At 37.6% G+C, this 18,135-nt stretch overlaps 1 protein-coding gene across 1 annotated transcript in view; it reads right to left on the bottom strand.

The window, feature by feature from the left end:
- Positions 1–17,679, bottom strand: part of OR10W1 (olfactory receptor family 10 subfamily W member 1) — a 31,204-nt gene extending 13,525 nt beyond the window's left edge. The window contains exons 1-2 of the mRNA XM_085015133.1: positions 16,715–17,679; positions 6,163–6,376 (exon numbers count right to left, since the gene is read on the bottom strand). Of these exons, the coding sequence (XP_084871259.1) occupies positions 16,735–17,679 (945 nt within the window). The 3' untranslated portion in view covers positions 6,163–6,376; positions 16,715–16,734. The remainder of the gene's footprint in view (positions 1–6,162; positions 6,377–16,714) is intronic.
- Positions 17,680–18,135: the final 456 nt, after the last annotated feature.

Here is an 18,135-nt window from a genome sequence, read left to right as displayed (position 1 = left end):
AATTCTTGTGGAAGAATTCTATATTCAGGCTTTAGTGATTTATGTTCAAAAGCAACAGAAAGACTTTCTCTGATTTACAAGTGCTGAGGAAACACAGGGATATCTCACAGATATTGTGGGTTCAGTTCCAGACCACAGAGATAAAGCAAATACTGTGATAAAGCAAGCCATAGATTTTTTTGTTTCCCAGCGAATACAAAAGTTATGTTTATACCATATTATAGTCTATTAAGTGTGTAATAGCATTATGTCTAACTAATGTGCATACCTTCATTAAAAAATGGTTTATTGCTAAAAAAATGCTAACAATCATCTGAGCCTCAGTCACAACCTTTTTGCAATAATAACATCAAAGATTGCTGACTGCAGATCACAGTAAAAAAATATAACAATAATGAAAAAGCTTTAGATATTGTGAGAATTACCAAAATGTGACACAGAAACTTCAAGTGGGTAAATGCTGTTGGAAAAATGGTGTGGATATACTTGTTCAACGAAGGATTGCCACAAACCTTCAATTTGTAAAAAAATATTTAATACCTGTGAAGCACAAGAAAGTGAAGGGCAATAAAATGAGGTGTGTTTGTATATCGATCTAAATACAAATAAAAAAATTCCTCAACGAAAACTCTGAGTTGCTGGATGATTAATTAAAATACATAATTCAAGATGGAGGAAGATGTAATACATAAACTTGATTTGAAAAATCAAAGATTAAAATATGTAATTAACACTAAATGGTTAATGAAAATACTGTTAAAAGCAAAAAAAAATTCCACTAATAATTATTGAAAACATACATAATATAAAATGCAAAAAATTAAAATAATTATGCATATTTAAAATCACAATCAGACGGTTGAGAAATTGGTAGGGAAGGATGGGAGAAGTCAGAGTATACTAATTTCTTCAGTCTACAAAGGGAAGGATTTAAGAGCTATTTCATTTAGATGTGATTAGTTAGAGAAATATCTATTCAAACATATATATATATATATTTTTTTGTCTTTTTACCATTTCTTGGGCCACTCCTGTGGCATATGGAGGTTCCCAGGTTAGAGATCAAATCGGAGCTGTAGCCGCCAACCTACCCAGAGCCACAGCAACGCGGGATCTGAGCCATGTCTGCGACCTACACCACAGCTCACGGCAACTGCGGATCCTTAACCCGCTGAACAAGGCCAGGGACCGAACCTGAAACCTCATGGTTCCTAGTTGGATTCGATAACCACCGAGCCACGACGGGAACTCCATCAAACATATAATTTTGAATAATAATTATCAGTAGAAGAAACACACAGCATATCCATTCCAAATGATCTGATTTTAAAAAGTAAATATAATATAGAGAGCAAAAGACTGAAAACAAAGGAAAATGTGAGCAAGCATATACGATAAAATAGCTTAACATAATCTGAGAAAATAGCTTGTTTCTGAAAATAGGTTTAAGTGAGATTTATGTTTTATAAGAGAGTCTCCTCTTTACATAAGAAAACATTTGACTAAGTTTACATATAGTGACATTAAAAGGCTAGCATCACTTTTATTTAGTATTGTGTTTCATTATGTAGCCAATGCAATAAGACAGAAAAAGGAGACAGACGATCTGATTGTTTGATTTAAGACACAACAGAACCAATTGAAAAATTAAGATGAATAACAGATTCATTATGGTGGTTAGTTCCAAATGAAATGTAGTAGGGGGTCTCTTAACTAATCTTTACTTAACTCATAGGTTAGATTAACAAATGCTCCTCATTCTCTCTGTACAATATACTAGATGATGCCTATGGTATACTGAACACAAGAGACCTGTAGCTTATTCTCTATTATGTTTAAGCATTCCTACAATCATAAATTGGATTGTATGTCTATAAGTCATATAATCGGATTTCCTTCAAACCTATCTAGACCATTTACATTTATTTTTGGAATGATATTATTTTATTAATTATTAAAAAATCTGATAACATGTGAATATAAAGGTTTTTAAGTACGGACTTCCATTATGAGATAGATAAGTCCTGGAGATGTAAACAAAAAAATGGAATGCTTCAGAAATACCTTATAATTAACAAGTTGCTAATTTTCCTGTGGAATAATATGTGATAGAGACCGCTGTAAAAGGATGGGAAGGAAAAAGCTAAAATTTTGAATAATTTTATATTCATATTTGTCACAGGTCTAAATACTCACCTGGTGTTGTAAAAGCTGAAACTGGAATTAATACATGATGCATGAGATGAAAGGCTTAAACTCCAGATAACACAAACTCAAAGTCAAGCCCTTTAGATATATATCAAAAGATTGATGAATAAAGTCCTTTTGCATATTTTAAGTTAAAACAATCATTAGGATAAGTATGTATTTTATGCTTTGAATCACAGGGCTTTGTTTTTCTTTTAAAATCAGTTATACTAGTTAGGAAATGCCCTTTCTCCAAACGATAACCAAAATGAATGAATGAATGAAAATTAAAAACACACTAGTAGATAAACTTAATAAGCACAAGTAGGAACTATTTGGAAAAAAACTGGAAGATAATATAGATGAACATTTTTCAGACTGAGTACAACCAGATGAGCAGAGGACATACAAATATTGATACTTTGACAGAATAAAAATTTAAAAGTTTTGTGTGTCAGGAATACAGTAAGCAAACTAAAGAGAAAATGAAATTTTACAATAAGAAAATCTGCTGCTAGGAAAAGGGGCAATTCAAAAAAGAAAAATGTAAGGGGAAACAAGTGTATAAAAATTTGGTTTCATTATTATTCAAACAAATATGAAATTAAAATTGGATACTATTTTCTGTTTAGAAACTGACATTTTTGGAGAAAAGATAATAGTGGGTGTTGCGAAAATTGCAAAGAGAGATAGATTCCCAAATCCTGCTACTGGAAGAATAAAGTGCTATAAAGATGTGTAGAGAGCAATCTGGTAATATGGAATAAAAGATGTGAAAAAATGCCTTCACTTTGTTTCAGCAATAATATTTTAAGAAATTTATTCTTATAAGCTAACCATGTGTATGTGTGAAGATTGTTGATAGGAAAGTTCATTACAGCTTTCAATATAATGGTGAAATATTGTATCACTCTAAATATCAAAAATAAGAGAATACCTAAATTTAGTGTGGTCTATTCACATGATGGGACACGGCAATCTTTTGAAAATAAAGTCACAGAAATATATTTAATACGATTGGGAAGCTCGTGAAAAGGCAGATTATAAAAAAGCATTATATCATAATCCCATTTAAAAATAATTATTTTGATTCATAAAAAAGAAAAGAACATGCCTCAAAATGTTAACAATGAGTGCTACCAGGTTGGTGAGATTTTAGTGTATGGCTCACACTTTACTATGTTTACAAATTTTACATTTCACGTACTCAATTTTGCACTTATGTACTAAATTAAAGAATTTCCTTTATCTTTTGGTATTTTCACATCATGTGGAGGAGGAAGAATGGTAAAATGTGGATTTTTGTAGTCAATTCGATCTGAATATGAAACCTAGTTCCCTTGTTAATTTAATATTTACATTAATTATGCGACTTGTTCTTTCATGTGTGGTTGGAGCTGTGAATATGGAGCCTTAAAGGAAATTCATGAAAATTAAATGTTTCAAATACATAATGTGCCTGGTACGTAATAGGTGTCCAGTGAACATAACTACCTTCCCTTTTCTTTTCTCACAATGGTGAGTGTCCTTTGGTTATTTACCCTTCAGTATCTTTTCCAGAGTGGATCGTGAGGCTCCTCTAGAGCTTTATCCCCCCCTGGCTTTGCAGTCGCTCTGCTAAATCTGGACACTAAGAAGAGTAAAAGAGAAAAGAAAGAAGAAGAAAATAAAATGGAGGAGAGATTTCTGTAAAATAATGTGATTATATATCTCCAAAACCAAATAAGAGAGCTCTTGACTCAGGAACACATTTAAAAAAGAATCTACCTTATTAAGACATGAACGGCAAATGAGCAGCTTTGTACCTCAATGGGAACAGCCAAAATATGGTGCAAAACATACTTAGTCAGTGGATAAAGTGAGACATAGAGTATTGGAACCTGATATCTTTCAGGACAAGTTGTGTTAGGACAATTTCAAGGGAAAAGACTAGCACATATATTCAAGGTGAAGCTATAATCTATTAAAAAATAAAACATATCAGAATTTGTACTTAGAATTTTACCTTTCAAAGGTCACTTTCAAAGGTTTTTCATTTATTCTAATGGTGTTTCTTTCAAACCATTTTTGGAGTGCCTCTGGGGGTTATTTTAAAAGGCTCTCCATGTTTTCTTGAATATCATCCGTTGTGACATAAGTTCACAATTGAAGTACACATTTGCTTTTTTTTTTCAGGGTCACATCCTTGGCATATGGAAGTTATGGGTTTGAACGAGGGGTTTAATCGGAGCTGCAGCTGCCAGCCTATGCCACAGCCACAACAACTCCAGATCCAAGCTGCATCTGTGACCTACACCACAGCTCACAGCAATTTTGGATCCATTTAGTAAGGACAGGGATTGAACCCGCATCCTCATGGATACCAGTCAGGTTTGTAACCCACTGAGCCATAATGGGAACTCCTGGCTTTTTTTCTTAATAGCAAAACATTTGTGGTACAGTAAGATAAAATATGGTAAATAACTAGGTGGTCCCATTTTTGCACTGTAGAGTTTGATCAAAACGGGAGTTGGTGAAGCTAATATTGTTGTTCAGTAGAAACATGATTTTCTTCAGCTTTTTATGAAACATAAGAATACCTGTTATCATTGCTTCTAGGATGTTTGGCATGATCTTTGTGAAAGTTTTCCTCATGTTCAATTTTGCAACAAGTTATTAATTTTGTCATTCAAATTCATCTCTTTTGACTGATGACCCTGAAGTCATCTTGCCACTGGCACAAATGAAAAAACATGACCATCTTTCCCCAACCCTGTGGTCCTCATCTTTTATTCCTCTGAATTTCTATAAAACTTTCTTCTCATCTCAACTACAATGCCACTAGAGCTTATCGATAAGAAAATCTAGGGAGTTCCCATTGTGATGCTTTGGAAATGAATCTGAATAGCAGCCATGAAGATGTGGGTTTGATCCCTGGCCTTGCTCAGTGGGTCAGGGATCTGGCTTTGATGTGGCTGTGGTGTAGGCTGGTGGCTGCAGCTCCAATTCGACCCCTAGTCTGGGAACTTCCATATGCCATGGGTGCAGCCCTAAAAAGCAATAAATAAGTAAATAAATAAGTAAATTAAGCAGAAAAACATTTATTATATTATGACCCCAAGTCTTGGGCGCAGCTATGCGGAGATGTATAAGGAAATTATAAGACATTGCCAACTTCAGCCTCACAACACGACATGACATGTATGAAAAGAAACACCTTCTGAGGAACTAATTCCTAAATTATGTTCCTTAGAGCAGACTTCTTCATGACACCTCAGAAATGAAAAATTTCATGGTCACATTAGAAAACATTCACACCTTTTTTCAAGACTCACAGTGCATATCATTGCAACGAAGTTCTATGAGGTCCTATGGTAAAGCAAACAGTTTAAGTTTACCTCAAAGATTTTCCAATTTTGCTTCACCATGGGACCATGGGATACTTTTATTTTTTTTCTTTTTAGGGCCGCACCTGCGGCATGTGGAGGTTCCCAGGCTAGGGGTCCAATCGGAGCTATAGCTGCCGGCCTACACCACAGCCACAGCAATGCAGGATCCAAGCTGCTGTGCAGTACTTTCTTTTTTTTTTTCCCCACAAAATAACCCCCCCCACCCCACGAAGCACCATTAAATGTTTATAACATATTTCTGCTTGAAAAAAGTGAGGTCCATGCTGTACTTTTTAGGATAGTTCTGTGGACAGAATATTCAAAATAAAGGCAAAAATTACCACTTTTACCCTAGCTTTATACTTATTACTTACATGATGGCAGGTAATTCAAACATTTATCAGAGGTCCCTTTCCTGTATCTGTCAAAATGGGTAGTAGTACCTACTCTGGTATTTCATTTGTTTCCCACAATTCAATACACCCACCCACCCACACACACACACACAAATATTTTTCCCCAACTATAAAGAGCTACAGAAATTTGTTGAATTTGTTTTTAGAAATAAAATCGAAATCAAATCCATCAAAGAAGTGAAGTTTCTTACCGCTTTGAAATTTGCTTCATTCCATCAGCTTAAACTTTCTTGCTAGTATATTAGAAGTTCTTGCCATAGAGGATAGAGGAGCTCTTTCAGAGAGCTCACTGACCCGGCTTGTCCTCTTCTTAAGGCATAAAATGGAACAAGGATCCACGAACCTTGTGCTGTGCAAGATCTCCTGAACAGGACAAGTAGACAGTATACGATACCTCCATAATGTCTAGGTGAGAATGGAAAAAAGTGTCCTTTGCATGTTAATATTCAGGAGAAGAGCCACCTCTTAGAAATCTGTGATCAGGGTGAAGCAGGATGAGAGGAACACCCTTTGGAAGGATGATACTGTGGAATCATCCTATATGTTAAGTCCTGGGTGAGAAGAACTATCTCCGTAATGACAGAAAATTGACTCTGATACATCCGCCCAGAGTCCATTCATGCCTGATTTAGCCAGGTTATTTGGTGTCCTTTATGAAATCTCTTTAAAATTAATGGGTCCCCACAGAGGAGGAATTTCCCCAGGGTTTCCTTAAACTGAAGTCAACTCAAGAAAATATTTGAGAAGAACTGAGCTGACAACTAAGCAATATTAATGGGCAACTCTTCTGCATGGTCACCATAGGCAATGCTTATCTGGTAATTCTTTTTTATTTAGGGCTGCACCTGTGGCATTTGGAGGTTCCCAGGCTAGGGGTCCAATCTAGCTACAGCTGCCGGCCTATGCCACAGACACAGCAATGTGGAATCCGAGTCACCTCTGTGACCTACACCACAGCTCATGGCAACACCAGATCCTTAACCCACTGGGCGAGGACGGGGATCGAAACCTCATCCTCACGGGTAATAGTCGGGTTTGTTACTGTTGAGCCATGACAGGGACTCCGTATCTGGGAATTGTAGATGGCTATCCTCATTCCTTTTCTATACCCAAAGGGAACGAACTGATGTGTTCCAGACAGTCTCCCAATGAGCATCGTTGAAGTCACACATTCATTTCAGCTTGAGCTCTTGGACCATGTGTAATGCACTAATTTAACACTAGCCTGGGAATCTGGAAACCTGGAATCTAATGATGCGCTTTGCCCTGTGGTAGCTGTTGACGTCAGCAAGCAGTTGAATTCCCATGTGAACCTCCTCATCTGTGACAGGACTTGTTGGAGTAAGTGGACTTACTTGGATACTTCCAAGGAAGGATACTTCCAGCTCTAAAAGTCTATGAACTCTCTTTTTTCTTTTTTAAAGTTTTGTTGAAGAATAGTTGATGTACATGTTGTGATAATATCTGCTGTGCAACAAAGTGATTCAGTTATACATGTACACACATCCATTCTCTTTCAGATTCTTTTCTTACATAGATTGTCACAGAATATTGTGTAGAGTGCTCTGTGCTATACAGTAGGTCTCTGTTGGCCAATCATGTCATATACCTCAGTGTGCATATGCCAATCTCAAACCTCCAGTCCCCCCCCCACCTGTCCCTTTTGGTAAACATGAGTTTTTCAAAGTCTGTGAGTCTGTTTCTGTTCTGCAAATAAGTTCATTTGTATCCTTTTTTAAAAAAGATTCTACATATAAATGATATCGTGTTTATCTTTTACTGCCTAACTTCCCTTAGTTTGATAATTTCTAGGTCCATCCATGTTGCTGAAAATGGCATTATTTCATTTGTTTTTATGGCTAACATTTTATTCTATGTATGAACCATATCCTTTTTGTCCACTCCTCTGTAGATGGACATTTTGTTGCTTCCGTGTCTCGGCTATTGTAAATAATGCTGTGATGAACACTGGGATGCATGTATCTTTTCAAATTATGGTTTTCTCCATATAGATGCCCAGGAGTGGGTGAAGTGTGAACTGAGTTTTTTCTTTATATATATATATGTATATGTAGTCTTTTTGCCATTTCTTGGGCCGCTCCCGCGGCATATGGAGGTTCCCAGGATAGGGGTCGAATCGGAGCCGTAGCTGCCAGCCTACGCCAGAGCCAGAGCAATGCAGGATCCAAGCCGCGTCTGTGACCTACACCACAGCTCACAGCAACGCTGGATCCTTAACTCACTGATCAAGGCCAGGGATCGAACCTGCAACCTCATGGTTCCTAGTAGGATTCGTTAACCACTGCGCCACGATGGGAACTCCATATATATATATATATATATATATTTAGTTTTTTCTTGATAAGTACAATTATGAAGAATTTCTCCACAATGACTCCTTTTAATCTTTGGTTTCATTTTTCCTCATCCTACTTATTTCTACTTCTTGATCAAGTTTTCCCTCTGCTTATAATTTTCACATCTTAAAGTTATCCATAGGCATTCCAGCTGTGGCTCAGTGGGTTAAGAACCTGACATAGCATTCGTGAAAATACAGGTTCAATCCCTGGCCTTGCTCAGTGGATCTGGCATTGCCCAAGCTGTGGCGTAGATCACAGGTGTGGCTTGAACCCAGTGTTGCTATTGCAGTGGCATAGGCCAGCAGCTGCAACTCCAATTTGACCCCTAGCCCAGCAACTTCCATATGCTGCAGGTGTAGCCCTAAAAAGAAAAAAAAAAAAAAAGAAAAAAGATATCTATGTGTCTTCTTTTTTGGTAATTATAGTTACATTTCCATCCCTTAACCTACCAATTTAAATTTTTTCTCCCTTTCCACCTCCCTCCATTTCTCATGTATTTAAAATCATACTTTCTCCTCATTGTGGCCATTAATTTCAAGCCATATTCAGCATCCAGGTCTCATGTCCATAATTAATAATATATCTTTATTTAATATGTAACAGATATTATTGAATTTCTACTATGAGCCAGGTCCTGTTTCCATTGGGATACATCTGTGTACAAAAGAGACAAGAATTTTGCCCACTCAGAGATAATATTCTTGGAGAGGAGAAGAAAGGCAATAAGCAGTACATAAGGATAAGAACATAATAATGTGGTAGAAGGGGTGAGTGCTATAGACAAAAGGCAGTCAAGGGTAAGGGCACTGGGGGAGTGTGTGTGAGAGAATGGTTTGATAGATACGACAGGTGCAGAGTTCTGGGAAGGGCTCCCTGACCCAATATTTAGGCAATGATCTGAGATGACAAGCCACCCAGGAGAAAGGATGGGAAAGCACTGCAGGGCAGAGGCAACAGCATGTAAAATGGTCTTTTCGGAAGTCAAAATAAGCATATCGAATTTATCCGTAAAGTCCAAAATATCTAAAACCCATGTGAATGAAGACAGCTTGCCTTTTATATTCATGGCAATAGTCAATTAAATGGCTCTGTGCAGGTTCTTAAAGTTGGACCGTGGTGAAGTGCATGTGGAGGTTATATTCAGACTTATTCTCCTTTTTTCTCACCCAGATATATTTATTTATTCAGATGGCCTCATTTCTACATTTTTATACTCTTGCAATGACAGCACATAGTATTTCCATCGAATAGTAGGTTATAAATGTTTTTACAGGTAGTATACACAGGCTATACTTTTTGTGATTACTTAATATGAAGAGTATTGATGTTCTACGATTAATTAAACTATTACATAATACTGAATATTTAAAATATTTTAGGAGTTCTCATTGTGGCTCCATGGGTCAAGACCCCAACGCTGTCTCTGTGAGGATGTGGGTTGGATCCCTGGCCTCGCTCTGTGGGTTAAGGATCCAGCATTACTGCAAGCTGTGGCATAGGTTTCAGATGTGGCTTGGATCCAGTGTTGCCATGGCTAGTGTGGCCATAAAAAAAGGAAAAATATATTTTAAGATCCTTTTCCATTGTAGTTTATTATAGGATATTGAATATAATTCCTTGTGCTATAAATAAGACCTCATTGTTTATCCACTCTATATATAATAGTTTGCATCTGCTAGTCTCAAACTCCCAGTCCAACACTCCCCCTTTGTCTCCCTCCCTTGGCAACCACAAGTCTGTTCTCTATGTCTGTGAGTCTGTTTCTGTTTCATAAATAAGCTTGTTTATGTTATATTTTAGATCCCTCACATAAATGATAACATATGGTATTTGTCTTTCTCTTTTTGACTTACTCTGCTTAGTACGATCACCTCTAGGTCCATCCATGTAGCTGTAAATGGCATTGATTCATTCTTTTTTTATGTCTGATAATATTCCATAAGCAGCAGAGGATTATTCACAGGCCTTGAAAACTAATGGAGTTTGCCCTGTTTTATTTCAAAATTGGTTGGAACCATTATGTCCTTTCCCCCTTCCATTGTCTCGTTTTTGAATGGAAATACCTGTAACTGTTATCCTATGCCTGTCTCACCATGTATGTTGGGAACAGATGGCTTATTTTCTAGTTTTTCAGGTCCACAGATGGAAAGGCATTTTATCCCAGCATGGTTCATACCCTAAATTTCATCTAGACCTTGATTTAGATGGTTTAGATGATGAAATTTGGGAGTTTTGAACTAATGATATTTAGATGAGAATTCTGGACTTAATGCTATAATGCAGTGAGGTTTTTGGAGATGTTGGAGTAGGGCAAATATACTTTATGTTTGGGATGTGTTATTAAACATGACTGTCAAAAAGAGCTTTACTTGATATGAACATTTTATTGAGCAAGAAATTATTTGCAAATAGTGAGACTTCAGACTAGAGTGATCAAAAGCTCAGAGGCATATTATTATAAGATGGCTTATGAAGTGAGAATGAAGAAGTTGTTTAACATTTATAATGATTGATTATTAAAATGGGAGTTTCTAGATGGCAGGGGATTGGTTAAAAGGTGTTACATCATTTTAGGAAGACAATTTAAATTTCTTTTCTTTTCCTTTCTTTTCTTTTCTTGGCTGCAGGTGCAGTATATGAAAGTTCCCAGGCTAGGGGTTGAATCAGAGCTACGGCTGTCAGCCTATGACAGAGCACAGCAACACCATATCCAAGTCACGTCTTCAACCTACACCAGAGCTCATGGCAACACCTGATGTTTTACCACTGAGTGAGGCCAGGGATTGAACCCGCATCCTCATGGATACCAATCAGTTTCATTTCCACTTAGCCACAATGGGAAATTCTTAAATTTCACTTATGATTATCAGAGATGCTTACAAAGAAATATCTAAATTAAGTTTCACTTATATTCATGAAATAAGCTAGACTGCATTTTACTTACATATCCTGACTGGTTTTATTTGCTCAGGTGATTCTCAAGCCCAGTATCCATTTTATTTTAACACAGTAAATCCTTTATCAACCCCCACCCCCAAAACACACAGAGATTTTAGGTTCATCATAGTTATATGGCTAGGAATCAAAGAGAAAAAAGTTTATATTCATATGGGAAAAACCCCCACAAAGATGTAAACTGTTTCTCATCAGAAAAATAGGATCCAGAAGACAATGGAATGACATCTTTAAAGAGAAGAATGAAAAAAGATTATTTCTAGAATTCTATATCCAGGGAAAATATTCTTAAAAATGTAAAAGAGGAGTTCCCATTGTGGCTCAGTGGTTAACAACACAACTAGTATCCATGAGGATGTTGGTACGATCCCTGGCCTCGCTCAGTGGGTTAAGGATCTGGTGTTGCCACAAGCTGTGGTGTAGGTTGAAGATGTGGCTTGTATCTGGCATTGCTGTGGCTATGGTGAAGGCTGGAAGCTACAGCTCCGATTCAACCTCTAGCCTGGGAACCTCCATATGCCGCAGGTGCGGCCCTAAAAAGACAAAAGACCAAAAAAAAAAAAATGTAAAACACTACTTTTAGAATTCCTTTAAAAACTGTTGAGTATTTAAAACAAAAATAACAGCATATGATGAAATTATGAGTAAGATGTTACAATAAGAGCAAAACTGGCGTGGATGGCAGTAAATGGAATTGTACTTTAAAAAATTTCTTACACATTTACTTCAGCAGTGTCATAAAAATTCATGGGAGGCTGTGATAAGAATGGGTCTACAAAATATAATACAATAGATACAGCTGAAAAGCCAACAGAGACAAAAACTTCTATAAATTTGAAAAGAGTCTGAGAAGAAACTAAGAAATAAAGAAGAGAATGAATTAACAATATACACTTCAGGAGATGGTGTATATAAATGCTACAATCAGATTGGATTACAAAGAAAAAGTATAAACCTTATGCTCTTCATCCTGCTGAATAGCATTGAGAACTATGTCTAGATACTCATGTTGCAACAGAAGAAAGAGTGGGGGAAAAACTGTAATTGCAATGTATACATGTAAGGATAACCTGACCCCCTTGCTGTACAGTGGGAAAATAAAAACAAAAAACAAAAAACAAAAAAACCTTATGCTCTTTATAAAAAACATACCTTACCTATGAGGAGAGACAGTTAGAAATCAAAAGGAAGAACAATATGTATCACAAAAACGCTAATCATAAGAAAAGACAGTGTGGGCAAATTAGATGAGGCGAAATAGATTTCTGGACCAGGGAAATTACTAGCAACAAAAAAGAACACTGCTTAATGATAAAACAGCTAATCCCTCCATGAGCTACAACAATGCTAAATTCATATATATCTAATAACAGAGCTTCAAAACATAGGAAACAAATTGTCAGAACTAAAGGGAGAGATGGAGCAATCCACAATCACAGTTGTGAATTTTAATCCACTTCGGTTAGGCACTGATAACACAAGTAGACAAAAATATATAAGGATAGAAAAGATTAGCATTACCTTATATTCCTAGGGTGGGATGTCTAGGGAAAGGAGTTTAAATAGGGAAGCAGGGCGTCTCTTTCCACATCATCTTTACTCTGGGGTTCTTTCTAATGAGGAGGTCTCATTATACAAAGAAGGCCAATGAGCAAGTGCTTATCAAACTCTTATTTTGCAGCATGTTTACTGATGTCACATTGGACAATGCAAGTTCAGAACTGCTGTGGGAGGATAGGTAGTGGGAAACAAGATTCTTTGGGGCAGGCACTACTACAACAGTCAACCTCAAAAGAAAGGAATACAATTATTTTTACTTACCGTTGGCATGATTGTGTACATAGAAGGAGATCCTGCTGAATAGCATTGAGAACTATGTCTAGATACTCATGTTGCAACAGAAGAAAGGGTGGGGGAAAAACTGAAATTGCAATGTATACATGTAAGGATAACCTGTCCCCCTTGCTGTACAGTGGGAAAAAAAAAATAAAAAATAAAAAAATAAAAAAATAAATAAATATAATAAAAGAAAATCTGAAGGAATTTAGAAACAAATAGAACTAAAAAGTGAATTTATCCATGCTATGTCAATGGATATATTTGCAGTTTTTCTGTGTACTGATTGGAAACAACTGACAACTAAAATAAGAAAAACTACATAGAACAGCATTAAAAAATATAGCATACTAGGTATGAATTTAATGAAAAATATGAAAGATATCTACACAGAAAACTATAAAACATTACTAAGAAAAATTGAGACCAATAAAAAATATACCAAGTTTATGTATTAAAATGTTTAATTTTGATGAGGTCCCATGGGTTTATTTTTGCTCTAGTTTCTATTGCTTTGGGAGACTGACCTGAGAAAATATTCATGATGTTGATGTCAGAGAGTGTTTTGCCTATGTTTTCTTCTAGGAGTTTGATGGTGTCCTGTCTTCATCAAACTGAAACGCTTTTGCACAGCAAAGGAAACCCAAAAGAAAACAAAAAGACAACTTACAGAATGGGAGAAAATAGTTTCAAATGATGCAACTGACAAGGGCTTAATCTCTAGAATATATAAGCAACTTATACAACTCAACAGCAAAAAAACCAATCAATCAATGGAAAAATGGGCAAAAGACCTGAATAGACATTTCTCCAAAGAAGATATACAGATGGCCAGCAAACACATGAAAAAATGCTCAACATCGCTGATTATAAGAGAAATGCAGATCAAAACTACCATGAGATATCACCTCACACCAGTCAGAATGGCCATCATTAATAAATCCACAAATAACAAGTGCTGGAGGGGCTGTGGAGAAAAGGGAACCCTCCTGCACTGCTGGTGGGAATGTAAACTGGTACAGCCACTATGGAGAACAGTTTGGAGATACCTTAGAAATCTATACATAGAACTTCCATATGACCCTGCAATCCCACTCTTGGGCATCTATCCGGACAAAGCTCTACTTAAAAGAGACACATGCACCTGCATGTTCATTGCAGCACTATTCACAATAGCCAGGACGTGGAAACAACCCAAATGTCCATCGACAGATGACTGGATTCGGAAGAAGTGGTATATATACACAATGGAATACTACTCAGCCATAAAAAGAATGACATCATGCCATTTGCAGCAACATGGATGGAACTAGAGAATCTCATCCTGAGTGAAATGAGCCAGAAAGACAAAGACAAATACCATATGATATCACTTATAACTGGAATCTAATATCCAGCACAAATGAACATCTCCTCAGAAAAGAAAATCATGGACTTGGAGAAGAGACTTGTGGTTGCCTGATGGGAGAGGGAGGGAGTGGGAGGGATCGGGAACTTGGGCTTATCAGACACAACCTAGAATAGATTTATAAGGAGATCCTGCTGAATAGCATTGAGAACTATGTCTAGATACTCATGTCGCAACAGAAGAAAGGGTGGGGGAAAAACTGTAACTGCAATGTATACATCTAAGGATAACCTGACCCCCTTGCTGTACAGTGGGAAAATTAAAAAAAAAAATGTTTAATTTTTTTTCTTTTTAGTGCTGCATCTGTGGCATATGGAAGTTTCCAGGTTAGGGGTTGAATTGGAGCTGCAGCTGCTAACCTACACTACAGACACATCAGGACTGGATCTGAACCACATCTGCATACTATGCCACAGCTTGTGTCAACACCAGATCCTTAACCCACTGAATTGAGTCCAGGGACTGAACCTGCATCCTCATGGATACTACATTGGTTCTTAACCTACGAAGCCACATAGGAACACCTTAATTTTGTTAAGATATCAATTATATTCAAATTGATCTCTAAAGAGTAAGTATAACACAGAATAAGATCTCCTTGTTTACTTTTATAAATTGAGGAAAGAAATAAAAATGACTTGGAATAGCAAGATCATCTAATAAATGAAAAGCAGTTTTGGAATTGCTATGGTCTTCGATTTTAAGACCTACTAAAAAGCCACAGTAATTATGACCTTTGGTGCTACCATAAGAATAGAAAAATTTATCAGTGGTCCAAAGTAGAGTCCAGAATTAAACTCAAACACACACACACACACACGTACATGCACACACACACACACAAATTGATTTTCCACAAAGGTACAAAAGCAATTCAACTAGGAAACAAAAATATTTTCAATAAATGGCACTGAAATAACTACAAATAATACGAAAAATATGAACAGCAAATACTTAATGTCATTTTAGCTATTACTAATAACTACATTGAAAACGTACATTTTAGCTATTACTAATAACTAGTATTTGAAAACGTACCTTTAAGGCTACATAATATTCTTTCATGCAATACTTGTTTTGCCAATACTTTATAATGGAGATATTGGATTGTTAACATATTTTCATTTTTACATAAAATCCTATAATAAACAATCTTTTTCTGATTATTCTGTTTGCCCCTAATCTCAGAGTACTTTTCTGTCCTTCTCCATCTCAAAAGGTTAACTCCTGAGAACAGAATCCCTCAGTCCCCTTTGCCCTCTTGCTTCAAGTTGGGCTGGGGACGTGGGAAACCAAGCAAGAGATGGGAGAGCATGAGCAGAGAGAGGTTGAAGTGTGTGTCTTCCTACTCTCTCCTTGCACTGCCATAGTTCTGTCAATAGCTGCTTTTTTTTTTTTTTTTTTTTTTTAAGCCATAGCTCCTACCAAGAGTTTTCTCACAACAAATCTCTTATTGGTCTCTGATAATACTGTATCCTCTTATGTCTCTGAGGTCGAGGGGTCACAATGGCTTCACGCTATGGCTAGCATGCAAAAGTGTAGCCACGTATTGGTTCCCTTACTCATACTTCTGAATATCATCCCTTTATTATTTTTTTTTTGATTCAACTCTATTGAATGAACCATCTGTTTCCAGCTGATACCTGAGGGGCCGTCTTTTACTTGTCACTGTCTATTAAGTTGTGCTCATTCATTACATTAAATTCCAGAAGAGAAATTACTGAATCAAATGGTGGAAGCATTTTGAAGATCTCTGGCACACGTAGCTAAATAGTATCTAGATAATTTATACCATTTTTTAAATTTTTTTAAATTTATTTTTATTTATTTATTTATTTTTGTTGTTGTTGTTGTTGCTATTTCTTGGGCCACTCCCAGGGCATATGGAGGTTCCCAGGCTAGGGGTTGAATCGGAGCTGTAGCCACCGGCCTACGCCAGAGCCACAGCAACGCGGGATCCGAGCCACGTCTGCAACCTACACCACAGCTCATGGCAACGCCAGATTGTTAACCCACTGAGCAAGGGCAGGGACCGAACCCACAACCTCATGGTTCCTAGTCGGATTCGTTAACCACTGCGCCACAATGGGAACTCCTATACCATTTTTTTTAGATCAATTTTCACATAACTGAGAGACATCCCATGGCATGGAAATTTGCATGAGCTGGGCCAAAATCTCTTACCTAAGAGGTCAGACCCTCTTCTAGCTCTTCTGGGAGAGGTAATTCCTGGTGAGAACTCTCCCAATGGCCCCCTTCATCTCACTGTTCCTCAGGGTGTAGACAAGTGGGTTGAGAAGTGGGGTTCCCAATGTGTACACCAGTGAGACAAACTGATCCTGCTTGGGGTAGTAGCTGGAGCTGGGGCGTAGGTACATGAAGGCGCAACAGCCATACTGCAGCAGGACCACAGTGAGGTGGGAGGAGCAGGTGGAGAAGGCCCGGTGGCGGCCAACTGCTGAGTGGATCTTGAGCACAGCAGCCACGATGAAGGTGTAGGAGGTGGCAATAAGGAAGAAAGGTATAACTATGGCTAGTGTGGCTGCCACCAGCACCGACTGCTCATGGATGTGGCTGTCGGCACAAACAAGACGCATCACTGGTGGCACGTCACAAAAGAAGTGCTCGATACTCCGCGTCGGACAAAATGGCAGAGAGAAAATAAAGGCCATCAGTTGCAAGGACAGGAACAATCCGATGACCACAGAGGCTGAAACCAAGCGGACAGAGAGTGTTAAAGTCATGATGAGAGGGTACTGCAAGGGGTGGCAAATAGCAACATACCGATCATAGCCCATGGCAGCCAAGAGAAAGCAATCAGCACTGCCAAGGCCGATGAAGAAAACCATCTGAGTGGCACAGCCCGGGAGGGTGATGGTCTTCTCCGACCTCAGGATGTTGATCAGGATGTGAGGCACCACCACAGCAGTGTAGCACAGTTCTACTCCCGAGAGGCTGCCCAGGAAACAGTACATGGGTGTGCGTAGGCGGGCTTCTGTCCCAACGGCCCCTGCAATGAGGCCATTCCCGGTGATGACAAATGTATAAACCAGGCTGATCCCAAGGAAGGACAAGACTCGCAGTTCTGGGTGGGAGGGATAGGCTAGGAACACAAATTCCATCGACACCGAGCGATTTTCCCAGGTCATTGAGCCTTCAGCTTTTCTCTGTGGAGAGTTACAAAGAAAGAAGAAGGAACCAGACAGACAAGATAGTCATACTCGGAGTCTTGATGCAATCCAATCAGGACAGGAGATAGAATTCATCCCCCTTTCACCAGGTTTCCTCACACAAGTATGTACAACTGACTATATAACTGCCAAGAATTGTGCTAAGTTTTATGAATTTTTTTTTTGAGGAAAAGAAGCAGAGGACCTTTGTGGAATTCAAAGTTATGTTCAATAGAAGTGAAATGAAAATTAGATTATTTCAGTAAACTTGGAAACTGTCAAGGAATTCTTGAGAGCAGGGGTTGTTAAGTTGAGAGCAAGAAGCTATACATTTACTTATTGATTGATTCATTCATATATTTATTCACACACCATGCCTCCTGAGGTATTGACTCAGGGATATAGGAATGTAACACTGAAAAGCTAGTGATATTA

Source organism: Sus scrofa, chromosome 2 (genome assembly GCF_054392235.1).
Source record: "Sus scrofa isolate SSC_HxYL_T2T_F1_AM1 chromosome 2, Sscrofa_HxYL_maternal_Yorkshire_Landrace_v2.0, whole genome shotgun sequence".
NCBI classification, from domain to species: domain Eukaryota; kingdom Metazoa; phylum Chordata; class Mammalia; order Artiodactyla; family Suidae; genus Sus; species Sus scrofa.
The sequence above is the reverse complement of the archived record's forward strand: the minus strand, read 5'-3'. Positions and strand labels throughout refer to the sequence as shown.